This window comes from Lichenostomus cassidix, chromosome 8 (genome assembly GCF_008360975.1).
Source record: "Lichenostomus cassidix isolate B80296 chromosome 8, HeHo_3.0, whole genome shotgun sequence".
NCBI lineage: Eukaryota > Metazoa > Chordata > Aves > Passeriformes > Meliphagidae > Lichenostomus > Lichenostomus cassidix.
The window spans coordinates 1515466-1535563 of record NC_139489.1 but is presented as its reverse complement, the minus strand read 5'-3'; the positions used below and the strand labels follow the sequence as shown (position 1 = coordinate 1535563).

Sequence of the window (20098 nt, the reverse complement as noted above, 5' to 3'; positions counted from 1 at the left end):
GGTGTTACAGAGAGCCCCACGGTGATGCTGTCTGCAGGCAGCTTCTCCTCCCCCTACGAGCACCTGAGCCAGCCCGAGACCAAGCGGATGGTGGAGCACTACACAGCCTACCTGAGCGACAACACGCGCCTCATCGCCAACCCCGGCCTCAAGGTGAGCCCACAGCACACCAGCACAACTCCTCCTGCCCCACTCCTGCCCAGGATCCCAAAAGGGACCTTAAAGCCCACCTCACCCCACCCCTGCCATGGCAGGGACACCTTGCCCTACCCAAGGCTGCTCCAAGCCACATCCAGCCTGGCCTTGGACACTCCAGGGATCCAGGGACAGCCACAGCAACCTCACCCTCCCAGCCAGGAATTCCTTCCCACCATCTAACCTAGGAGCAGGACATAATTCGATAAGCAGCTGTTGAAATAAACACTAGAAAAACTAAAGCTGCACTAAATTCTTAGCAGAAATACCATTACGTTCTTAGGCACATAAATGAGAAATCTCTATTTGATGTGCAAGCAGCACGTCACTTACATTTACACCAAACAAAAAAACAAACTAAAAACCACAGATCTAACACCACCAATACTCCCTTCTACCAATCTGCTGGGGATGTGTGGTGTGAGAAGCCCCTGAACCAACTAATTGAGTTGGGATGCTCCCCGATGGCTGGGGGGGAAGCTTTGTGATGTCCCCAGGCGAGGGCTGCAGGAACCCTGCCAGCCCTGCCTTTGTTGTGCAGTTCTCTGTGAGGAACGAGGTGATGGCGACCAGTCACGGCACGGATGAATGGATGACCCAGATGGAGATCAGTGGCCTCAACAGCTACATTGTCAGGCGTTACATAGCAACCCCCAATGGGGTGCTGCGCATCTACCCCGGCTCCCTCATGGACAAAGCCTTTGATCCCACCAGGAGACAATGGTGAGTTTGTAGGGTCCCTTTAGCAAAGCTTTGAATCATCTCTGAGGGGCAGGAAGGAAAATACTTGGTGTTGGTTTTGTAGCCTGACAGAATTTTTTTTAAATTTTTTTTTTTAATTTTTTTTTTTAATTTAATTTTTTTTTGTTAAAAAAGTTTCCATCGTTGGGAAAAGGCTCAGAGCTTCAATACATCCATTTCAAACATTTACTGGTTCTAATTTCAAGCCTTTTTTCATTTAGTGGGGTGGTTGGTGTTTCATAGCCCAGCTATGGCAGATGGGAACATAAATATTCAGAAAATGAGCATCCCCTTCAGGGATTAGCTAATTCACAAGTGTTTGAGCTCCTCAGGCCCTTTTTGGTTGTTAATATTGGAGCCTTTTTGTTTGTTTACAGTGGATTTCCTCACTGCTTTCAAGGAGGGATTAATTATGCACCAGCATCTGATCTGGGCAAAGAGCTGGGGACATTCCAGATGGGAGCCTGAGACCTGAGCAGGCTCTGAGTGTGTTCCAAAGGGTGGGATCTGTGGGAAGGAGCCAGCCAGGGGCTGCCACCCTGGGAAAAGCACACATCCCAGCCTGGCAGCTCTCCTGACATGTGTATTCCCTGAAATTTGTAGAGTTAGAGGAAGAAGATGCAAGTAGCACCCTGGGAGTAAAGCACAAGTGGGTTAAGCTGCTCTTGGGTTGGTGCTCTGGGGCAGGGAGGAGCAAAGTGATCACTTTTTCTTACAGAAAAGCCTTTCCAAAAGTTTTACAAACTTTCCTGTTTCCAGTAAGAAGGTATTTGACAAGATTGTGGCTTATTTTATGCTGATGGAAGTTTTAAGAGGTTATAATTTATATTCACTGCCTGATACTTCTGCATTTTCTTGCCTCAGTTCTGTCTTTTCTCCTCAGCTTGCAATGTAATCATTTTGCCAGTGTTTGCTTTGAGTTTGAGGCTCTGCTGGCACCAAGTCCTGTATTGTTCTGAAATGTCTAAAATTACATTAAATGTGTTCTGTGCAGAAGTAAACTGAGCTTTTTCCATGCAGTTTGATGTACTGGGAGACCATTTATTGAGCCAGTCTGGGTTAGATTGCAGTCCCAGTCCTGCTTAGGTCCTTGTTTGATATTAAAAACCATTACTTTGGTGGCCTGTTTTTCACAGGGTGCAGAATTCAGTGTTTGTTATTTTGGGAAAGTCAAGGATTCTGTCTTAGCAAAGTCCCAGAATTTTGTCCTAATTCTGAACATTTCTTTTGGCTTCCCTTAGGTATCTGCATGCAGTGGCCAATCCAGGACTAATCACCTTTACTGGGCCCTACCTGGATGTGGGAGGGGCTGGGTATGTGGTGACCATCAGCCACACTGTCCATTCCTCCAGGTAAGGGGCTTGGAGCTTTGGGGCAGGCAAGAAGACTCTCAGTTATCAGAGAGAAAAATGTTGGGTGGCTTTGTGTGCTCAAGAGCTGAAAAGCAAAGCTGGTTTTCAAGTGCTTTTGGTGAAATGTGATCTGACCTGGTGGAAATGGTGCATTGAAACACAGGGAGAAATCCATTTTATAGGAATGTGTGAGTTCTGTAGCTTTATTGGGACAGGAGTAATAACAGCTATTAAAAAAAAAAAAAAGATTGATTGGTGAGAATGTGCTCCTGGAGGAAGATGAGGAGCAAGGAATTGGGAGGAGGAGAGGGATTGCTTTCCTCAGGCAGGCTGGGATGTGTTCCCTCCCTGCTGGAAGTTCAATCCTCCTCCTTCAGGACTGCTAAGCTCCAAATCTCCTGAAATTCCCCACCTTACACCTCTGGGGTTGTGAGGAGCAGGGAGGTGTTGGGAAGGGAACTGGAAGCTGACCCAAGGGCACAGAGAGGCCAGGCCACCAGTGGGGTCAAGGACAGAGCTGGCCATGCTCCAGAAACTGGGGAGCTCCTCTCCTGGGCTGGTGAAATCCCAGGAACTCCCAGGAGGGAGAAGATGAAAAGCCTGTGAAGCTCCAAGTGCCCTTGCAGGATGAGTGGGAGCAGCAAGGCCAGCAGTTGGGCTGGATGATCCTTGGGAGTCTCTTCCAGCTCAGGATATTCCATGATTCTGTGAAACGACTTTTTCCTGGAGAGCCACTCTGTGTCTGTTCCAGCTCCCTCCTGGCCAGACCCCAGCCTGAGGCTGACTTTTGGGATGCAGGGTGTTTAAAGGAGCCCACTTTATAAATCATGGACCAAACCTTGCTGTCTCCCAAATTTCCCAAACAGCAGTTACCTGTCCTGGTTTTTACCTGGAATCTCTTCCAAGCTCCCTACCCAACAGCCCAAACTCCAAAGGTACTGGGAAACAGGGACCCCAAATCCAGCAGAGAGCAGGACATGGCTCCTCAGCCCTTCCCAGAGATTGCCCTGCTCGGTGGGATTTCCCACCCAGGGACATCTGCCTGGCTGTTTTGGCAGGAACATGATCAGCCCCATTCCCTGCCTGGTGCTTCTCACACAGGAATTCACTTCGGGGAAATGAGCCCTTCTGGAAGGAGAGAAGTGCAATTCATCAAAATTCTGATTTTTATCTAGCAAGGGATGGTTTACTCAGCTCTAAGAACTTAAAGCTCCTGTGGGTTATTAGAACATGATTAAAGAACAGTTAAACAAAGTTTGGCAGATGTGAGTGTGATCCCTGGGTAAATATGACCTCTGGAGCTCATAGTCACATGTGGTTATAATCCCAAAAGAGGCCTGAGCTCAAAATCCAGAGGGGTGGGGAGGAATCTGTGGAGTTGACAGGAATTCTGGCATTAGAGACTGCTGGGAGGATTTAAATACCCACATCAGTGCAGCCAGAGCTGACACCTCTCACTGCCATTTTGTGGAGATCTTATTTCTTCTTTTGGAGGCTGGGAAGGGAAGATTTATACCTGATGTGGTTTAATGCAGTTGGCATCAGCAAAGCAGAAGGATTTAATGCTTCCAAATGAAGCTAAAATATTTGCAGTGTTCTGATGGCTTTATGTCTGTTAGGGTAGAGCAGAACTTCAGGGTTTGATGCCTTGTCACAGATGAAATGTGTCTGTGCTGCTTCCCTGCCATCCTTCCTCCCATTCCTTCCCCATGAAATGGCAACAATCAGTTAAATGCAGGTTTTTATAATCTATATTTATCTACTTACCATTGAGATTTGACTGCATCTCCACTGCACCTCTTGAAAGCAAACAAACCTCAGGCCAGGAAACAGAGCTGGGTTTCCATGGAGAAGGGTGGCCAGAGCTGTTTGAATAGCCCAGCTGTGTCTTCCAGCATCTTCTATTTCTAGCTGGTTTTTTTTCCTGTCTTCAGAGATAAAATAATGCAGAGAAGTAACTTCTGGAGAGCAGCAAGTCAGAGGTGTGAGGTGCAGTGGGTGCAAATCCCAGCCCTGTGATTGGAGCTGATCCTTCTGTGTCCTGCAGGGCTGAGAGGGGACTGGGCTGGGCTGGCTGTGCCCCTCAGGGGTGCAGGGAGCAAACTGGGAGCAAACTGGGAGAACTGGGGTGTTAGGAATGCAGGAAGGACAAAGTGCAGCCTCAGGCTGCTGCACACCACCACGGCACAGGATCCTTTTCACAGCCCACCCTGAGAAATCTTCTTTTCTTCTAATTTTCTGCCTGCCATTCATAATCACTCCCACACTCTGGAGTTTTAGGGATTTAGCACAAAGTCTGGCACCTTCCTGTCCATTCCTCACACTGGGGATGGGCTGAGCACAGGAGGGGGTGCAGGTAACTCATTCCAGCTGCTGGAAATGCAGGAGCTGCATCCTGGGTTTGCTTGTGTGGGTGGGGAATTTGGAATGCTAGTTTCTGTTGCTCAGGATTCAATGTCTGTAGGTGGTGATGGTGTGTGTAGGAGTGCAGGGAGAGGGTGGGATCCTCTCTTGGGCTGTCTCTGTGCTGCTTGTACAAGGGACAAACTAAAATATGAAATAAATAAAAATTTTTATTTTGTTTCATTTTATTTCATTTTATTTTTACTACTACTATTAGTATCACTATTATTACCATTATTACCATTATTACTATTATACTAGTCATATTATATATTACTATTATTACTGTTATAATTATTATTACCCTGAATTTCCCTTTTCCCCTGTCTGCAGTGCCCAGATGTCCTCAGGACACTCCGTGGCTGTGATGGGCATCGACTTCACCCTCAGATATTTCTACAAAGTCCTCATGGATCTGCTGCCAGTTTGTAACCAAGATGGGGGGAACAAAATCAGGTAAAGCTGCTCCTGCCAGGCATGAAAGAAATCAAATATTTATTGTCTTTACCCAGATGACCCAGAGGTTGTTTCCAGCTTCGTTTATCCAAGGATTCTGTGACATTAGTGGTGTTCTCTGATTTCCAGCAGAACTTGTGCTTGTCCTTCTCATAAAGATTATGTAGATGTTTTTGTTATTCCAGATCAAACTGCCATCAGCTAAATAAACAGTCTGCAGGATTACAAAAGCAGAAGAGAACAGATTTGATTTGATTTCTTTGGTTATATTTAGACGTCTTTGAAATTCTGGGTTAAAAAACCATTCTTCATTAAATGAACACACTTCCCAGTTCTTCTGTTTGTTTTCATTTTACCTATTTAGTTCCTGCAAGCATGTAAGAATGATACAGGATCTCAGTTATTTTAACTCCAATTATTAAAATACACTTTGGGGATGTTTTTCTCAGAAATCCAGAGCACAGCCTAGGCAGAAGAAGTCTGGTTTCATTTGGAGTATCCAATTTCAGTCAGACCCCTGGGTATCTCAATTGTTCTTTTTTTGAAAAATCACGTGGGGGTGGGATAAATTCTGGTTTGGATCTGGAGTAACTTGATAATGTGCTTTGGGCATTGCTGTTGCTTCTTTGTTTGTTTTTAAACCTTAAATTTGGGAAGGGAAGTGGTTTTTTGTCACCCTTCATTCTTTTCTGGTTTGGGTGTTTTTCTATATAGTTTATGGTGCATAAAGGAAAATAAACAAATCAGGATTTCTGGTTTGGCATTGCTCAATCCCAGTAAAAACTGCTGCTGATCAACAAGGTCAAATGCTTTATTCTGTTCTACATTGTCTAAATGAGGAATTTTGAGGATATTGTTCAATGTTGGACCATTCTGATTAGAAGTTGGATCCAATGCTTCCAGTCTGTGCATAAATGCAGGTATTTGGGGGTTTTAGTGTATCTCTCCTAAGGTTTTTGTGTCAGGAAAAGGAGCAAACACCACATCCCTATGTGTATTTCCAATGCAAAAGCCCCCCAAAAAAATCCAAGTTTTCCTCTGAAGGGCACAGAGGCTTTCCCTGCTCTCTGCTCCCCCTGAGCTGCTGTGGGTACCTGACACATCCCATGGGAATCCCATGGGAATCCCTGGATCCAGCTGGATTCCTGCTGTGCCAGGGCTGTGGCTGCCACCCTGCTGAGCTTTTGGGAACATCCAGTGGGGTTGGAATGTCCCCCAGGTCCCTTCTGTGGCCACCAAGTCCCTGATGTCAGTGCCATCCTGTGCTGCTGTCTGTGGCCATGGAAACAGGAGAGGAAAAAGGCATGGATTGAACTGCCTGGATTCTGGATTGGGACACAGATCCCACATCGCATCCCTGAGATCACACAGCAAGAGCTCAGAGTGGAACAACAGTGATTTATTCCCCCCTAAAATTGAATTCTGAACGGGGAGGGCATTAAAGGAGAGTGTGAAATCTCTCTTTAATTAGGCACGTAGTAAATTAATAAACTATTAAAGCTTTCCAAGATCATTAGGCTCTGTTCATTCCTGGATCTTTCCCAATCAGACAATGCACTGATGGCTTTTCCTTTCTGCTTTTAATCAGCTCTGTTTTCAGCTCCTTGATGGCCCAGGCTCTCTGGAGCAGTAACAGATGGAAAAACTTCAGGGAAATACCCAACACATCCTTTAAAGGCATTTTGCAGTGGATTTGTTTCATAGCCCTGCTAAATGGAAACCTTTAAAACTCCTTTAGGACCCCATTTGATTTCACCCCATTTCCCTGAATCCTAAGGAGGTCTAACAGGAGGTTCTTGCTGTGGTTTTGGGTGCAGGTGCTTCATCATGGAGGACAGGGGGTACCTGGTGGCACATCCGACCCTCATTGACCCCAAGGGCCACGCGCCCGTGGAGCAGCAGCACATCACACACAAGGTCTGCCTGCTTCCCCTTGCCTCACTCCTGCAATCCCTGCTTGCTCAGCTGCTCTTTGGGGCTGATTCCAAAGGCATCACATCCTGCCTTTCCCACCTAGGAGCCTCTGGTAGCAAACGACATCCTGAACCACCCGAACTTCGTGAAGAAAAACCTCTGCAACAGCTTCAGCGACAGAACCGTGCAGCGCTTCTACAAGTTCAACACCAGCTTAGTGGTGAGGCTGTTGTTCTGTCTGATTTTGCTTTTGAGTGTGCTTTGGTTGGGTTGGGTTTCTCCTGGTGGAAACACAAGTGCCTGCCAGGATCAGCAGACAGGGCTGGGAGCCAGCCTTGTGTGGGTTGGACTCTGTTCCCCCTCTCCAAACACAAACCCAGCGATCCAGGCTGCCCAGACAGAGCCCACTGACATGCAGGGATTAGGGATGGGATCCTGGCTGAGTGTGGCTGCTGCCTGCAGGGTCTCAGCCAGCAGTTTGCTGTCACTGGGTGAGGATTTTCCAGCTATGCTTGGGATGTTTGGCTTTGGATCTGACCAGCGTCACATCCTCCTGTGAGGTCTCTAACAACTTGTCCTTAGGTGTCCAAAGAAATCCATTTCCTGGTGAGCATTCATTCCCAGGCTGCCATTTGTGGGACTGAAATCTTCAGTGTCCTGCATGCTCTGTGCTCCCCATGGATCCCATGTGAGCTTCCTCTTGTGAGGAGTCTAAACCAGGGTCTGTCATCCCTCACAGCCACAGATCCACCCTGGCAAAATCCCTCCAGAATTACTCCAAAGCTGTTACACTCTGTGGGAGAAGCTGCTCTTGAAATACTACTTTTCAATTATTACTGGGAGGAGAAGGGGGAAGTGGTTTGAAAATATTTGCAAGTCATGTCAGAATCCATTGATTTATGTCAGGTTGGCTTAAACATTTTCCCCACACTTGGAATGCCAAGTGGGAAGTGTTTTATTGGGAAGGAAATGGTGTAGGAGAGAACAGAAGCTGTAAAAAGGAATCAGGAAGGAGTCTGCAGGAGCTGGGCAGTGCTGTGGTGGCTTTTTTAAGGCTCAGGAGGTTTCAGCACATGGTGGTGACTCCCATCAGAGCCTCTGTGGAGGTCACTGATGGCTGGCACAGTGGGAAGAAGGGAAATGTCACTTCTGCTGCCACATCTCATTTTCACAAGCTAATCCTGTTCTTCTCTATCTTCAGCAAAGTCTTTTCACCCAGAAATATCTTGGAAGCAGAACTCACCCACCCCTTCATCAGCCTCTCCTTTGTGAGGGCGGCACTCCCACGAATTCATGTCCCCACAGCTCTGCAGGATCCCTTGGGAAGGGAAGACTCCTCAGCTCCCTAAAACAACATTTAACACTTTGTTTCTGCCCAGGGTGACCTGACCAACCTGGTGCACGGCAGCCACTGCTCCAAGTACAGGCTGACCAGGATCCCAGGCACCAATGCCTTCGTGGGAATCGTCAACGAGACCTGCGACTCGCTGGCCTTCTGTGCCTGCAGCATGGTGGACAGGCTGTGCCTCAACTGCCACAGGTGACACGGCTGGCCCTGGGCTGGGACACTCCTTCCCTCTTCCTTGAGCTGAGATTTGTAAGAACACAATTGGTTCATGAGTTAAATCAGTGCAAAATGAGGGCAAACAAAGGAGTTGCTCTGCCTGTGCTCCCTGTAAGAGGTGCAGGGATTTGGGGTATCTCTGCTAGGATGGCAGAGAATTGAACCCAAGGAGTTTGGGTAGATGGAAGTCCCTGGGAAATTCAGTGTCCTAAGGGAAACTCCCTGTGGATCAGTCCTTTTCTTCTGGCACATAAATTCCCATGTGGATTGGCAGTTCTTCATGGAGGGGATTGGGGAGGTTTTGCCCACACCATCCTGCTGTGTTTGTGGCACTGCCAGGAAGGATCCTCACATCCCAATCTGAGGGACTGCCTGCTTTTGGAATTCAGGGCTGGGTAACAGAGGCTCTGACATGTCACCCTCAGTCCTGGTGCAGAGCAGAGCAACCCCTGTTCCTGGAGAAGGAGTCACTGGACAATCTTTTCCCTGGGAGCTGCTGCAGCCCAGGGTTAAAATCCCAATGGTGTCTGATGGTTTTTCCATGTTTGCTGCCCTGCAGGATGGAGCAGAACGAGTGTGAGTGTCCCTGTGAGTGCCCACTGGAGGTGAACGAGTGCACTGGCAACCTGACCAACGCTGAGAGCAGGTGAGGGCTGGGACCTGCAGGAACAAGCCCCTCCCTTGTCCTGCTCACCTGCAGGGCATCCCAGAGGCAGAGATTTTAATACAGTTTAGCAGATGACACACAATAGGTAAAGATTATTTTAACTGATGGTGCTTTGAGTGCTTTGGTAACTCAAGGCTTCACTCCTTGCTCCACTGCAGGAATCCCAGCTGTGAGGTGCATCAGGAGCCCATGACTTTCACAGCCATCGATCCCAACCTGCAGGATGCACTGCCACAGTGCATCAACACCCAGTGCAACCAGAGGACAGAGAGTGGGTAAGGTGGCCTTCCCCACCCCTCAGAATATGCTCCTGTGGAAGTAATCCAGCGGAAACAGTTCTTTCTTACATGTTTTAAAGAAAAAAAGAAATACAGGAATGAAAAATTAGGGCAAAATGAGGTTCTACTCCTGGCATTGAGGGCTCATTTTTGCTCATTATGAGCAATCTGCAGGGACCTGAGATGGGTCAAACACACCATGCTCTGAGCAGACTTCCCAAATCCTTTCTTTCATCTTGCAAAGGCTGCAGGGAAAGGGTGGAACTGCAGCCAGACCTCACCACACTGAGAAATGTGCTATTGGAGGAATTACAAGTAGGATTCTCCCTCTGCTCAGGCTGAGTGCTGCAGGAAAAAGCCAAAGCAGACAGACTTGGAAAATGAATGCTGGAGATGCAGCTTCCCTATATAACTTCCCTTGTGGTACTTCGGCACTTCCATGGAGTCTTTTTTGGCTAAACTCATGTACTTGAGGCTTTACAGATGATTTTGGCTTCGCTCTGTCTCGTGGTGCTACACCAGACTGAGCTCTGCAAAGGAGAGCTGTTGAATTGGAAGGTAATTGGGCTTTCCTTGGATCTTCTGTGCAGGGATTGCTTTGGAGTGCTGGACTGCGAGTGGTGCATGGTGGACAGCGATGGGAAAACCCACCTGGACAAGTCCTACTGTGCCCCTCAGAAGGAGTGCTTTGGTGGCATTGTGGGAGCCAAGAGTCCCTACGTTGATGACTTGGGAGCAATAGGTAACTCAGCCTTTCTGAGCAGCTGCTGCCCTTGGCTGTTCGTGTTCCAGACATGCAGGAGCTTCTTCACATAACATTTCCCTCTTAGCCCAGTGCTAAACCAGCACACAGAGTGCACCAGGCAGGAAACACATGGTGAATATCACCTTTTTGAAAATCCTGATGTGGAGCTGAGTGTAACTCCACATTCCTGTCTTTAAGATGCATCCTCTCTGAATTCCTATTCCTATTCCCATTGTACACAGCCAAGCACCCAGAAACCCTCACAGAGCTTCTCCACGTTCCAAGCTGTTGATTTAACACACTGATGGTGTTGTTCTCCCTCTGCTTTGTCCCTGTTGCTTTAGGAGACGAGGTGATCACCCTGAACATGATCAAGAGTGCCCCGGTGGGCCCTGTGGCTGGAGGCATCATGGGCTGCATCATGGTGCTGGTGCTGGCCGTGTATGCCTACCGCCACCAGATCCACCGCCGCAGCCACCAGCACATGTCCCCGCTGGCAGCACAGGGTGAGCAACCAGCTCGGGGATGAGGGACAGGGTGGGGATAAAAACCCAAAGAGAGCAGGAATGCCAAAGCTCTCCCCGTGGTGTTGTTGTGGTGTTTATTCCCCGGGTTTGTTCCGTTCGGAGCTGCAGGGCCTGGCGCAGGGCTGTGTCTTGCTGCCCTCTCCTGGGTACAGCCAGAGCTGCTGCTGCTGCCCAGGGAGCCTGCCCAGACCCAACGGGAGATAAGCTGAGCTTGGCCAGAGCTCAGACACTAATCTCAGCTTTCTGCAGCTCGGCCCAGCAGACCCATGGCATGTGGTTGTTCTGTGCAGCTTCTGGCAGTGACACGCTTTTCACACCCTTTTGCTTTGGGTTTGGGATGTGGCTTTTTTCACTTGGGTTTCCTGGTTTTGGTCCATGTGATGTTCATGGAATGTCAGTGCATAGAGAGATAAAACCACTGAAGCCTGAGAGGCAGAACTGGGCTGGGAGAAGGGACACTGGTAGAAAGATAAAGATGCAGAGGTGAGAACACCTGGCAGTGTCCAAGACCAGGTTGGACAGGGCTTGGAGCAGCCTGGGACAGTGGAAGGTGTCCCTGCCCATGGCAGGGGTGGCACTGGGTGGGCTTTAAGGTCCTTCCAACCCAAATCACTCTGGAAATTGAAATGTGATCAGAGCTAATTACCTCTAAATCTGATCATCCCCCAGCTCTGTTTTAAATCAGTTCACTACAGAACTGTGCAGCAAGTCCCTTTCAGGGGAGGTGGGATGTGGCATTTCCCTGCTGTCTCAACCCCATCCATGCTGGAAGAAGAGCACCCCCAGTCCAGACCAGACCAGACCCCACTCTGTTCCTGGGGTGACAGCTGGCAGGAAAACAGTGCAGAACTTTTCTCTGACCAGTTGTGTTTTTCTGTTTGTAACGGTGTGTAGAAATGTCAGTGCGTATGTCCAACCTGGAAAATGATAGGGACGAGAGGGACGATGACAGCCATGAAGACAGAGGAATCAGTAAGTACCAAACCACTGTGCTGTGAAAAACTGTGACATTAAATCAGTTTTTTAATACACTGGATTTGAATATGTGAGGAGATCCTGTGCTGATCAGCAGTAGAAAATGACAGAACAATGTTTTAATTCAAACATCCAGTGCACCTTTAGTGTCATGCTGAAAAATCCCATTTTTCACTTTTAAAAGATAATTCTCCATTAGGTGTGGAGGAGTTTTGTCCCTTACAACCCCCTGTCATGAGCACTTCCAGAAATAGCTCTGATCAGCTTAAAAATTGCCACTTTGACAGCACAGGTATGGAAAACTCTTCCCTTTGTTCAGCCTTGGAAAGCAGAAGCCAAGTTTGGCAAGTGTGGTCAGCAAACATGGCAGGAAATCTTCTTTGCCATTCAGTCAGAACGGCACTTTGCATGGTGCTGGGTGCTGTAGTGGAGCTGGTGCACCCAAACTCCAGGAGAGCTCCAGTGTCTGACCACATCCCTGGCTCCAGGCCCTCACTAAAACAATGCCCAAGATCTGATGCTGTGTCAACACTCAAAGATGAATAAATAAGCATATCTGAGCTTCATGGCTTGCATCTACTGCTTCTCCACATCCCTGTTTGTTTCCTTTGGAGTCAGCTTGCAGTGCTGCACAGGTTCCTCAGCACTGACACAGCCCAGGGGATGGAGTTTGGCTGGATGTTGAGCTGCTCCCCATTGAAAGGCCAGCTCTGCTCCCCCGTGGCTGGGCAGTGTGTGCTGGTGTCAGTGCAGCCTGCCCTGAGCTGTGTTTGGTGTCTCCGCAGTCAGCAACACGCGGTTCATCGCGGCCGTCATCGAGCGCCACGCGCACAGCCCGGAGCGCCGCCGCCGCTACTGGGGCCGCTCGGGCACCGAGAGTGACCACGGTGAGTGCTGGGCTCTGGGATCCCTGCAGGGATCAGGGGGCTCTCGGGCTTGGTGGGGATAAGGCAGCCAAAATTAAATCCAGATAAAAAGCTTTGCTTCGCTGTTGGGCAGTTCTGACACTCGGTTTGCTCTGAGGGGAGACCTCCCTGGGGGTTTCAGCATCTTGCTGAGGGGCAGCTCTGATCTCTGCTCCCTGTGACCAGGGACAGCATCCCAGAGAATGGCTGGAGCTGTGCTGGGGAGGGTCAGGTTGGATATTGGGAAAAGATTCTTCCCCCAGAGGGAACTGGAGTGACAGGATGAGGGGAATGGCTTCACACTGAAAGGGAATTAGATCAGATATTAGAAATTCTCTGTGAGGGTTTGAGGCCCTGGAATAGAATTCCCAGAGAAGCTGTGGCTGCCCCTGAATCCCTAGAAGTGTCCAAGGCCAGGCTGGACAGGGCTTGGAGCAGCCTGGGACAGTGGAAGGTGTCCCTGCCATGGCAGGGGGTTGGAATGAGATGATCTTCAATGTCCCTTCCAACCCAAACCATTTGGGATTCTATGCTCTTCCAGCACTTTTAAACAACTACTGCTCACCATGAGGTTCAGGGGGTTGGGATGTGTCTCTCCTGCCCTGAGACTAAATCTCCTTAAATCTGGAAAGCTGCTAGAAGGGTGTAATGCTGTTGACTCATGAGGAGGCTTAATTTATTAGGAAATGAAGAGGAGGAGGGTTAGACAAGGCAGTCTGCAAGCTGTCAGCTCTGTAAGGCTGGCACCTTACAGCAGACCTAGGCCAGCATTAGGACAATGGCTGCACTAATGGAATTGGGACAGGAAACCCAAAGCCAAACCCTTGGAATGTGGATGAACAGATGTCTCCTAGACAATCTTGCTCTAGGAGGAATTACCCTGGATTTGGGGCCAGATTACCTGTGCTGAGGCAGATTTGCCAGATTAATGCTCCCTTTGCTCATTTTGCAGTCCCAACAAATCCTTCCCATCTTTTAGTCATCCTGGGTTAGCAGTGGAGCTCTCTACCTCCATCTGGAATGGGCACTGCTATTTTTAGTTTCTGTAATTCCATCTTCTTCAAAGGGCTGCCCAGGCTTCTTCCCCAATTCCTCCCTGCTAGCTCTGAGCCATGACTCAGAGCATGGGAAATGGGAGCCAGCTTTGGGGACTCAGCTGCTATTTTTACCACCCTCCTTTTAGGTGTCTCCAGCTGAAAACCTGACCAAGATGCTCAGGAGCACCAATGCTTCCTCAGCCTTTAGTCCATTATTTTTGAGAAGCATTTATTTCCTGTTAAAGCAAGATTTTTCTCCTTTTAAATTCCATCTGTGTTGTTGCATTTAAAAATGATGAGGTGAAGTTTTTTGTTCTGGTCTGAGTGGGAACAGCTGGTTTGGATAAATGCAAATCTGCCAGGAACTGGAGCACCTGCTCCAAAGAAAGGGACAGAACATCTCCAAGGGACCTGTTAGGAGATGGATTGTCTCTGGGAAAGCAAGGGCTGCTAGCTGTCTTCCCAGTGACATCATTTCCCTAGGCTATCCCAGGGAGTGTTATGTCTCATCACTCCTGATCTGGATTTTAACTTCTCAGACTCCAGTAGCAGATATTTTAGCCATCAGAGAGCCTGGAGTTAATTGCTCCATGTGTGTGAGCCCAGCTGGAAGTGTGAGTACCTCATGGCCTGCAGTGTGAATCCTTCCCAGGTGCATTCTGTAGATTTTGTTAACTATGGAAAGCTGACCAGCGTTAAACACAAGTGCTTGGGTTTTGCAAACAGGTGAAAAGTGCTCTCATCCTTTTCAAAATAAAACACAACAGGATGAGGTGAAGAAATTCTGCTGCTTTGCAGATAAAATAAGTGGGAATCCTTCCCAGGAGAGATGTGGATGGTAGAGGTAGAAGTACTGGGAGTGGATCACACCTTTTTATTGTTTGTTTAAAAATCCAGCTTCTATCTTAACAGATTTTTTGGGGGTGGTACCTTTTATGTTTTGGTGTGAAATCAGTGCCAGCAATTCTGTTGTTACAAACTGTTGAACCATGTGGGTGTTGTTACTGTTTGGGGTGGCATAAATCACAGATTCCCAGCAGTGGTGGCAGGGAAAGAGATCCACTGTGGACTTAGAGGATGAGTTCGTTGGGTTTTGTTGTGCTAATTAAGAAAATAGTTTTATTCCCTCTCTAAGCACCCTGTGTGTGATTCCATAAAGAGTACACAGCCAGCTCTGAGTGGCAGGGAAAGGGATCCATTATGGACTCAGGAGAGGATGAGTTGGTTAGGGTTTGTTCTATTAAGTAAGAAAATTATTTCCTACCCTTTATAATCCCTCTGTATGTGATTCCATGAAGGATGCCCAGCCAGCCCTGGGCATTCTGAGCACCCAGCCTTGCTGATCCTCCATCCTGCTGTGCATTCCAGGCTACAGCACCATGAGCCCCCAGGAGGACAGCGAGAACCCTCCCTGCAACAACGACCCGCTGTCGGCCGGCGTGGACGTGGGGACACACGACGAGGACCTGGAGCTGGACACGCCACCCCAGACAGCTGCTCTGCTGAGCCACAAATTCCACCACTACCGACTGCACCACCCTCCCCTGCACCACAGCCACCACCTGCAGGCTGCTGTCACCGTGCACACCGTGGATGCTGAGTGCTGAGGACACCGCAGCCATCACCTGCAGGGAGGACAGCACAGCTACCACCTGCAGGGAGGACAGCACAGCCACCACCTGCAGGGAGGACACCACAGCCACCACCTGCAGGCTGCTGGCACCAGTGAGGACACCACAGCCACCACCTGCAGGGAGGACAGCACAGCCACCACCTGCAGGCTGCTGGCACCATGCTGAGGACACCGCAGCCACCACCTGCAGGGGGACAGCACAGCCACCACCTGCAGGGAGGACAGCACAGCGACCACCTGCAGGCTGCTGGCACCATGCTGAGGACTCCACAGCCACCACCTGCAGGCTGCTGGCACCATGCTGAGGACACCCCAGCCACCACCTGCAGGCTGCTGGCACCATGCTGAGGACACCACAGCCACCACTCCAGAGCCACGAGGCCCTGCTGCTCCCCAGGGACAGCCTCACGGAGTTCCCCACTGAACTGAGGTCCTGCTGCTCCCCAGGGACAACTTCACAGGCTTCTCCACCAAACTGAGGCATCAGAGCTTTGCATTTTGAGGAGTGTAAGGTTGGCTCCAGCCTGGAAAACGTGCTTGATGAATGGACCTGCCAAAACATGGAGACAGATGGAGCAGGAGGCACGTTGGACCTCCAGGAACAGGGCTGGGAGTTTATCCAGCAGCTGGAGTTTGGAGCCCTGTTGTGCTGAGCCAAGAGAAGAGAGAGAGAGTTTAAAGAGCCAGAGCTGATTTGGTTTCCTTAACTGGAAGAGCAGGAATCTGCAGCTGGAGAGTACAGGAGTGCCAGCCAGAGCTGGGGAAGGCTGCTGGCTTCTCTGCAGGTGGAAAACTCCCTGCTCTCACCTTGCTGTGCAGGACCTGGACAATGCATCTCAAGATTTTTAAGTAAAGGATTATTTTTCTACTATTTATTGAACTTGAAACTTTGGGGGGAGGGAGGGGAGAAAACCTGTTAGCAATTCTCAACGAGTACCACGTACAGTCTGTGCTGGGGAAGTGCTTCTTCCCAGGAAAACAGCTGTTCCTAGGAGCTGATCTGCATCCAGTGCCCCACTCTGCAAAGGGAAAATGAAGAAGCCCTCTCTGCCTCGGTGTTTACATTAGGAATGCTTTCTTTTCCACACTTGTTTCCTGTAAATATTACAGCCTGATTTCTATTCCAGTATTGTCTTCCTATTTGCAGAGGAGAAATCCTGTACTCTGTTACTAAAATTCTGAGAATTCTGCCCAGAAACCTCTCCATCTTTATCTCTTCGATCATCCTTAAAGGATTCCTGTGTGGAAGTAATAAAGAATTTCTTTAGCATTAGTTGCCAGATAATCCCAGATGGAATCTGTGCCATTCTTCTGTTTCCTTAGACCACAAGTAGGGATAAACCAGTGTTTTGTAAAACTTGGGTTACTGTGGAAGAAACCTTGAAACCATAATGAGAAGCTGCTGCTGTTTGTCTGGAAATTTAACATTGCTTGGTAATTCAAAGAAAGATTAATCAATGTCTGCAACACAGGGCATCATAATTATCAATTAGTTTTTAATCACAGTGTTGTATTTTAGATTCACATTTTGTGATTACAATGATATCAAACCATTCTTGCACTGTGCATATGATAAACAACCATTTATATGTAGGTTTTTTTTTAAAAAAACACTTGTTTTAATTAATATGGTACTTAATACTGTATTATGTAAAAAATTGGTTCTTAAACAGTACAGTAAAATAACTATATGTGTGATACCAGGATACCCCTTTATACTATGTATAAAATTAAAATCTCTAGTGAAATAAACTGTATATAAGTATAGATCTGTGGAGAAGTGGCTGCACTGAAGTGATTCTGCCTCAGTTTCCTTCTCTGGCTGAACAGGACTGAAAATTCACTCCAGTTTTATCAACAACCATGAGAGATCTGAACTTAAGTATAAATGACAGCATTGATGTAAGTTTTAAAGGCTGTTTTTAGCTTGTTGGTCATTATTTGGGAAATGACTTTTCTGGAAGTGGTCAGCCACTGCTTAGAGTCACCAAAGCCAATAATTTCAGGGTTTTATTTTCCTGATCCTCTTCCGAAACCTCAGTGGCTCTGGATTTGCTGTTCTGCTGTGTTTGTGCAGGATTAGGTGGAGGCTTTTTGCTGAGCAGGCAGTGCAGGAATCCCCTGAGCCTCTGCTTTGTGCTCCCAGAGCTCTGCAGCTGATGCTCTCTGGATCAGCCTTGCTGGGATTCCTCTGGGATTTGAAATCCAAAGTCCTGCTGGTGGTTGGATACCATGGGATAAATAATTTTGGGTTAAAATGTATCAAAAATGTTATCAATAAGCTCATACATTGGAAAATGGCATAATGTTCATTACTTTAAACAGTATTATTTCAAAGGAGAAGGTTTTTTTGTGGTTCTTCACCTCCCATGCCAGCAGAAGGTGCTTGCAGGGTTCTGTTGCAGCTCTGCCAGTAACACAGCACATTCCAGAACCTCTTGGAAGTCCCAGCAATCAAACCCCTCTTGCTTTTGCTTCAAAGCTTTTCTAGAGCTCCTTCTCACTGCTGCTTTGTCAATTTTTTTCCTGGGCCATGCAAACTGTTCTTGATTTGAGAGGTCTGGACAGCCCTGCTTAACTTGAAGTGAGGGGAAGAGCCAGAGCTCTTGCTGTTAAAAAACAATTATGGGAAAACTCTTGATTCTGAGGTGTGCCAAATCCCAGCTCCCAGTGCTGACACTGACCTTGTCCCAGCAGGAGTCAGTGGGCTGCTGGGAAAGATAGCATTGCTGATAATGGATGGGATTGGGGTTTCATAAGGAGCTCTTCATTTTTATTGTCTGTGCTCTGCCAAGGCCTTCCCTCCCCAGCATTATTGTACTGTGGTGACTGAGGAGCAAGATCATAAAAGGAGCAGTTAAACCCTGCATCCTTCTTCCCTAGAACTGATAAGACTTTATGGCCATTAATTTTCCACTTTTATTTTTCCAACGTAGTTGTATTAATTTACTGTAGGTTTTCTTCCATTCTCCCAACCAAAAAAGGTTCTTTTGAAATGAAAATGAGCATTGCCTTTGGTTTGTGTTCATAAATGTTAAATTGACTCCATGCTTGGAGTACCTGAGATCTGCTAAGTGCATGGATTTTTCCTCTATCCAAGGAACCTGCCCACAGAGAAGCTGTTTCTATGGGCAGAATATATTGATTGAAAATACATTAAGATGATTTTATTTTTATTTATTTATGCTATTGCCTGGCTAAAAAGTGTGATGTGCAGAGACAAGCTTGGTACAATTTGCCTATGAACATTTCATAAGGCCACTTAAGCCAGGAAATATTATCTTTATCCTTGCCCTTGGCAAGGGCAGAGAGGATGGATGGGAATTCAGGACTTGTGACTATAACTGGGCAAAGGGAGATCTCTCAAAGGCTTTATTCTGTGAAGTGACCCAGAAATGGGCAAGAGGAGAGAAAGTGGATTTGTCAGAGGAAAAACTATGAGAGCAAGCTGGCAGCAAATATGGAAAAGGGAGAAAAAAATAAGATGCAGAAGTCCTGGATCTGAGGGAGTGCAGGTAATCCAAAAGGCTGTTGGCAAGTTCCAAGATTAATTTGCAGCGTTCCCAGCTCTTGGCTGCCCATTGCAGTTGTTTGTAAAAGAGATTCCCAGCTATGGCTGGGATTTTCAAAGGAGCCTGCACTGGGCTGTCAGTGATGTTTGGAATATTAATTCCTGCAGCAGTTAACTCGGGCACCATTGGATTGTTGTGCTGTACAAACTCCCCTTTGCCAGGCAGCCTAACTGGGAAAAAGGAACATCAGTGCCACGGAATATTTCATATTCCTGACTTGCAGCCCTTGGCCTTGATGAGAGGTGATGATTTTCTGCTTTGTGCTCTGAGCTGAGCACGGAAGGACCTTGGCCCAGGAGGGCTGGAGTTCCTGGAGCCAAGGCTGCAGTGGAATTTGGACACTCCAGTGAAGTTCTCCAAGCCCTGCCTCGTTAGTGAGGTGCCAAATCCAGCCAGGGACAGTGCCAGCCCTTGAGCAGAAGTACTGCTGGTTCCACCTCGGGAGAAGATCCCATGGGATCATTGATGTCCCTTTGGAACAGCAGCCATGTGAGCAGAGGAGCAGCAATGGGATGGCAGAGGCAGAACACGTCTTGGATCTGCAGGTTTTCTTCAGCTCACAGTGGCCTTGTCTGAATAGTGTGGAAAAACTGATTGCTGGGTTGGTTTCTGTGGTGGGAGCAGTGGCTGGAGCTGCTCTGGGATGGAGCAGTCGTGGTTTGTTGTGGGTTTTTGGAGCTAACACAGGCAAATCCACCAGTTCAGCACTGCCTGAGCCAGTGCTCTCCCCTGGGATTGCCTCTCCTGGGACAACAGCACTGCCAGCAGGGAAGGGAATGTGTTGGCCAAAGGCACAGTGCAGAAGGAATCCTATCCCACCTTCACCTGGAACTGGAACAACTCCATGGATAAAGGGAGCAGCCTCCAAACCTGTCAAGCCAGCACTTTTCACAGGCACTCTGCAGGAAAAAATGTGCAGGAAGAGGTGTTGGCAGCCAAGGTCCTGCCAAAAGTTTTGGTCTGTCCTTAAATCCAGTTGAACCATCAGGCTGCCGAGGATTTCCAGCTTGGCCAACACTGATGGATTTTTCTGATTTTAAAAGTCTTCCACTGCACTCAGAGGTAATGAAATGGGACAGACACCCCAAGATGGGCTGGCAGCAGCAACAGGAAACTGGGAATGCAGACAAGAGT

General features: G+C 48.1%; 1 protein-coding gene across 3 annotated transcripts in view; it reads left to right on the top strand.

Moving 5' to 3' along the window:
- CACHD1 (cache domain containing 1) overlaps positions 1 to 15647 on the top strand; it is an 82744-nt gene extending 67097 nt beyond the window's left edge. The window contains exons 14-28 of one of the 3 annotated variants that reach the window (XR_014853651.1): positions 11 to 153; positions 737 to 918; positions 2178 to 2288; positions 5025 to 5147; positions 6965 to 7064; positions 7165 to 7281; positions 8441 to 8601; positions 9185 to 9271; positions 9451 to 9567; positions 10161 to 10312; positions 10660 to 10821; positions 11737 to 11814; positions 12603 to 12704; positions 15128 to 15465; positions 15507 to 15647. Coding sequence is in view for 2 of the 3 variants with exons in the window: in XM_085067398.1 (XP_084923524.1) it covers positions 11 to 153; positions 737 to 918; positions 2178 to 2288; positions 5025 to 5147; positions 6965 to 7064; positions 7165 to 7281; positions 8441 to 8601; positions 9185 to 9271; positions 9451 to 9567; positions 10161 to 10312; positions 10660 to 10821; positions 11737 to 11814; positions 12603 to 12704; positions 15128 to 15366 (1874 nt within the window). In the remaining variant the exon portion in view is untranslated. Of the gene's footprint in view, positions 1 to 10; positions 154 to 736; positions 919 to 2177; positions 2289 to 5024; positions 5148 to 6964; positions 7065 to 7164; positions 7282 to 8440; positions 8602 to 9184; positions 9272 to 9450; positions 9568 to 10160; positions 10313 to 10659; positions 10822 to 11736; positions 11815 to 12602; positions 12705 to 15127 lie in introns of all 3 variants that reach the window. The other 2 variants (XM_085067398.1, XM_085067399.1) reach the window with 2 other exon arrangements.
- Positions 15648 to 20098: the final 4451 nt, after the last annotated feature.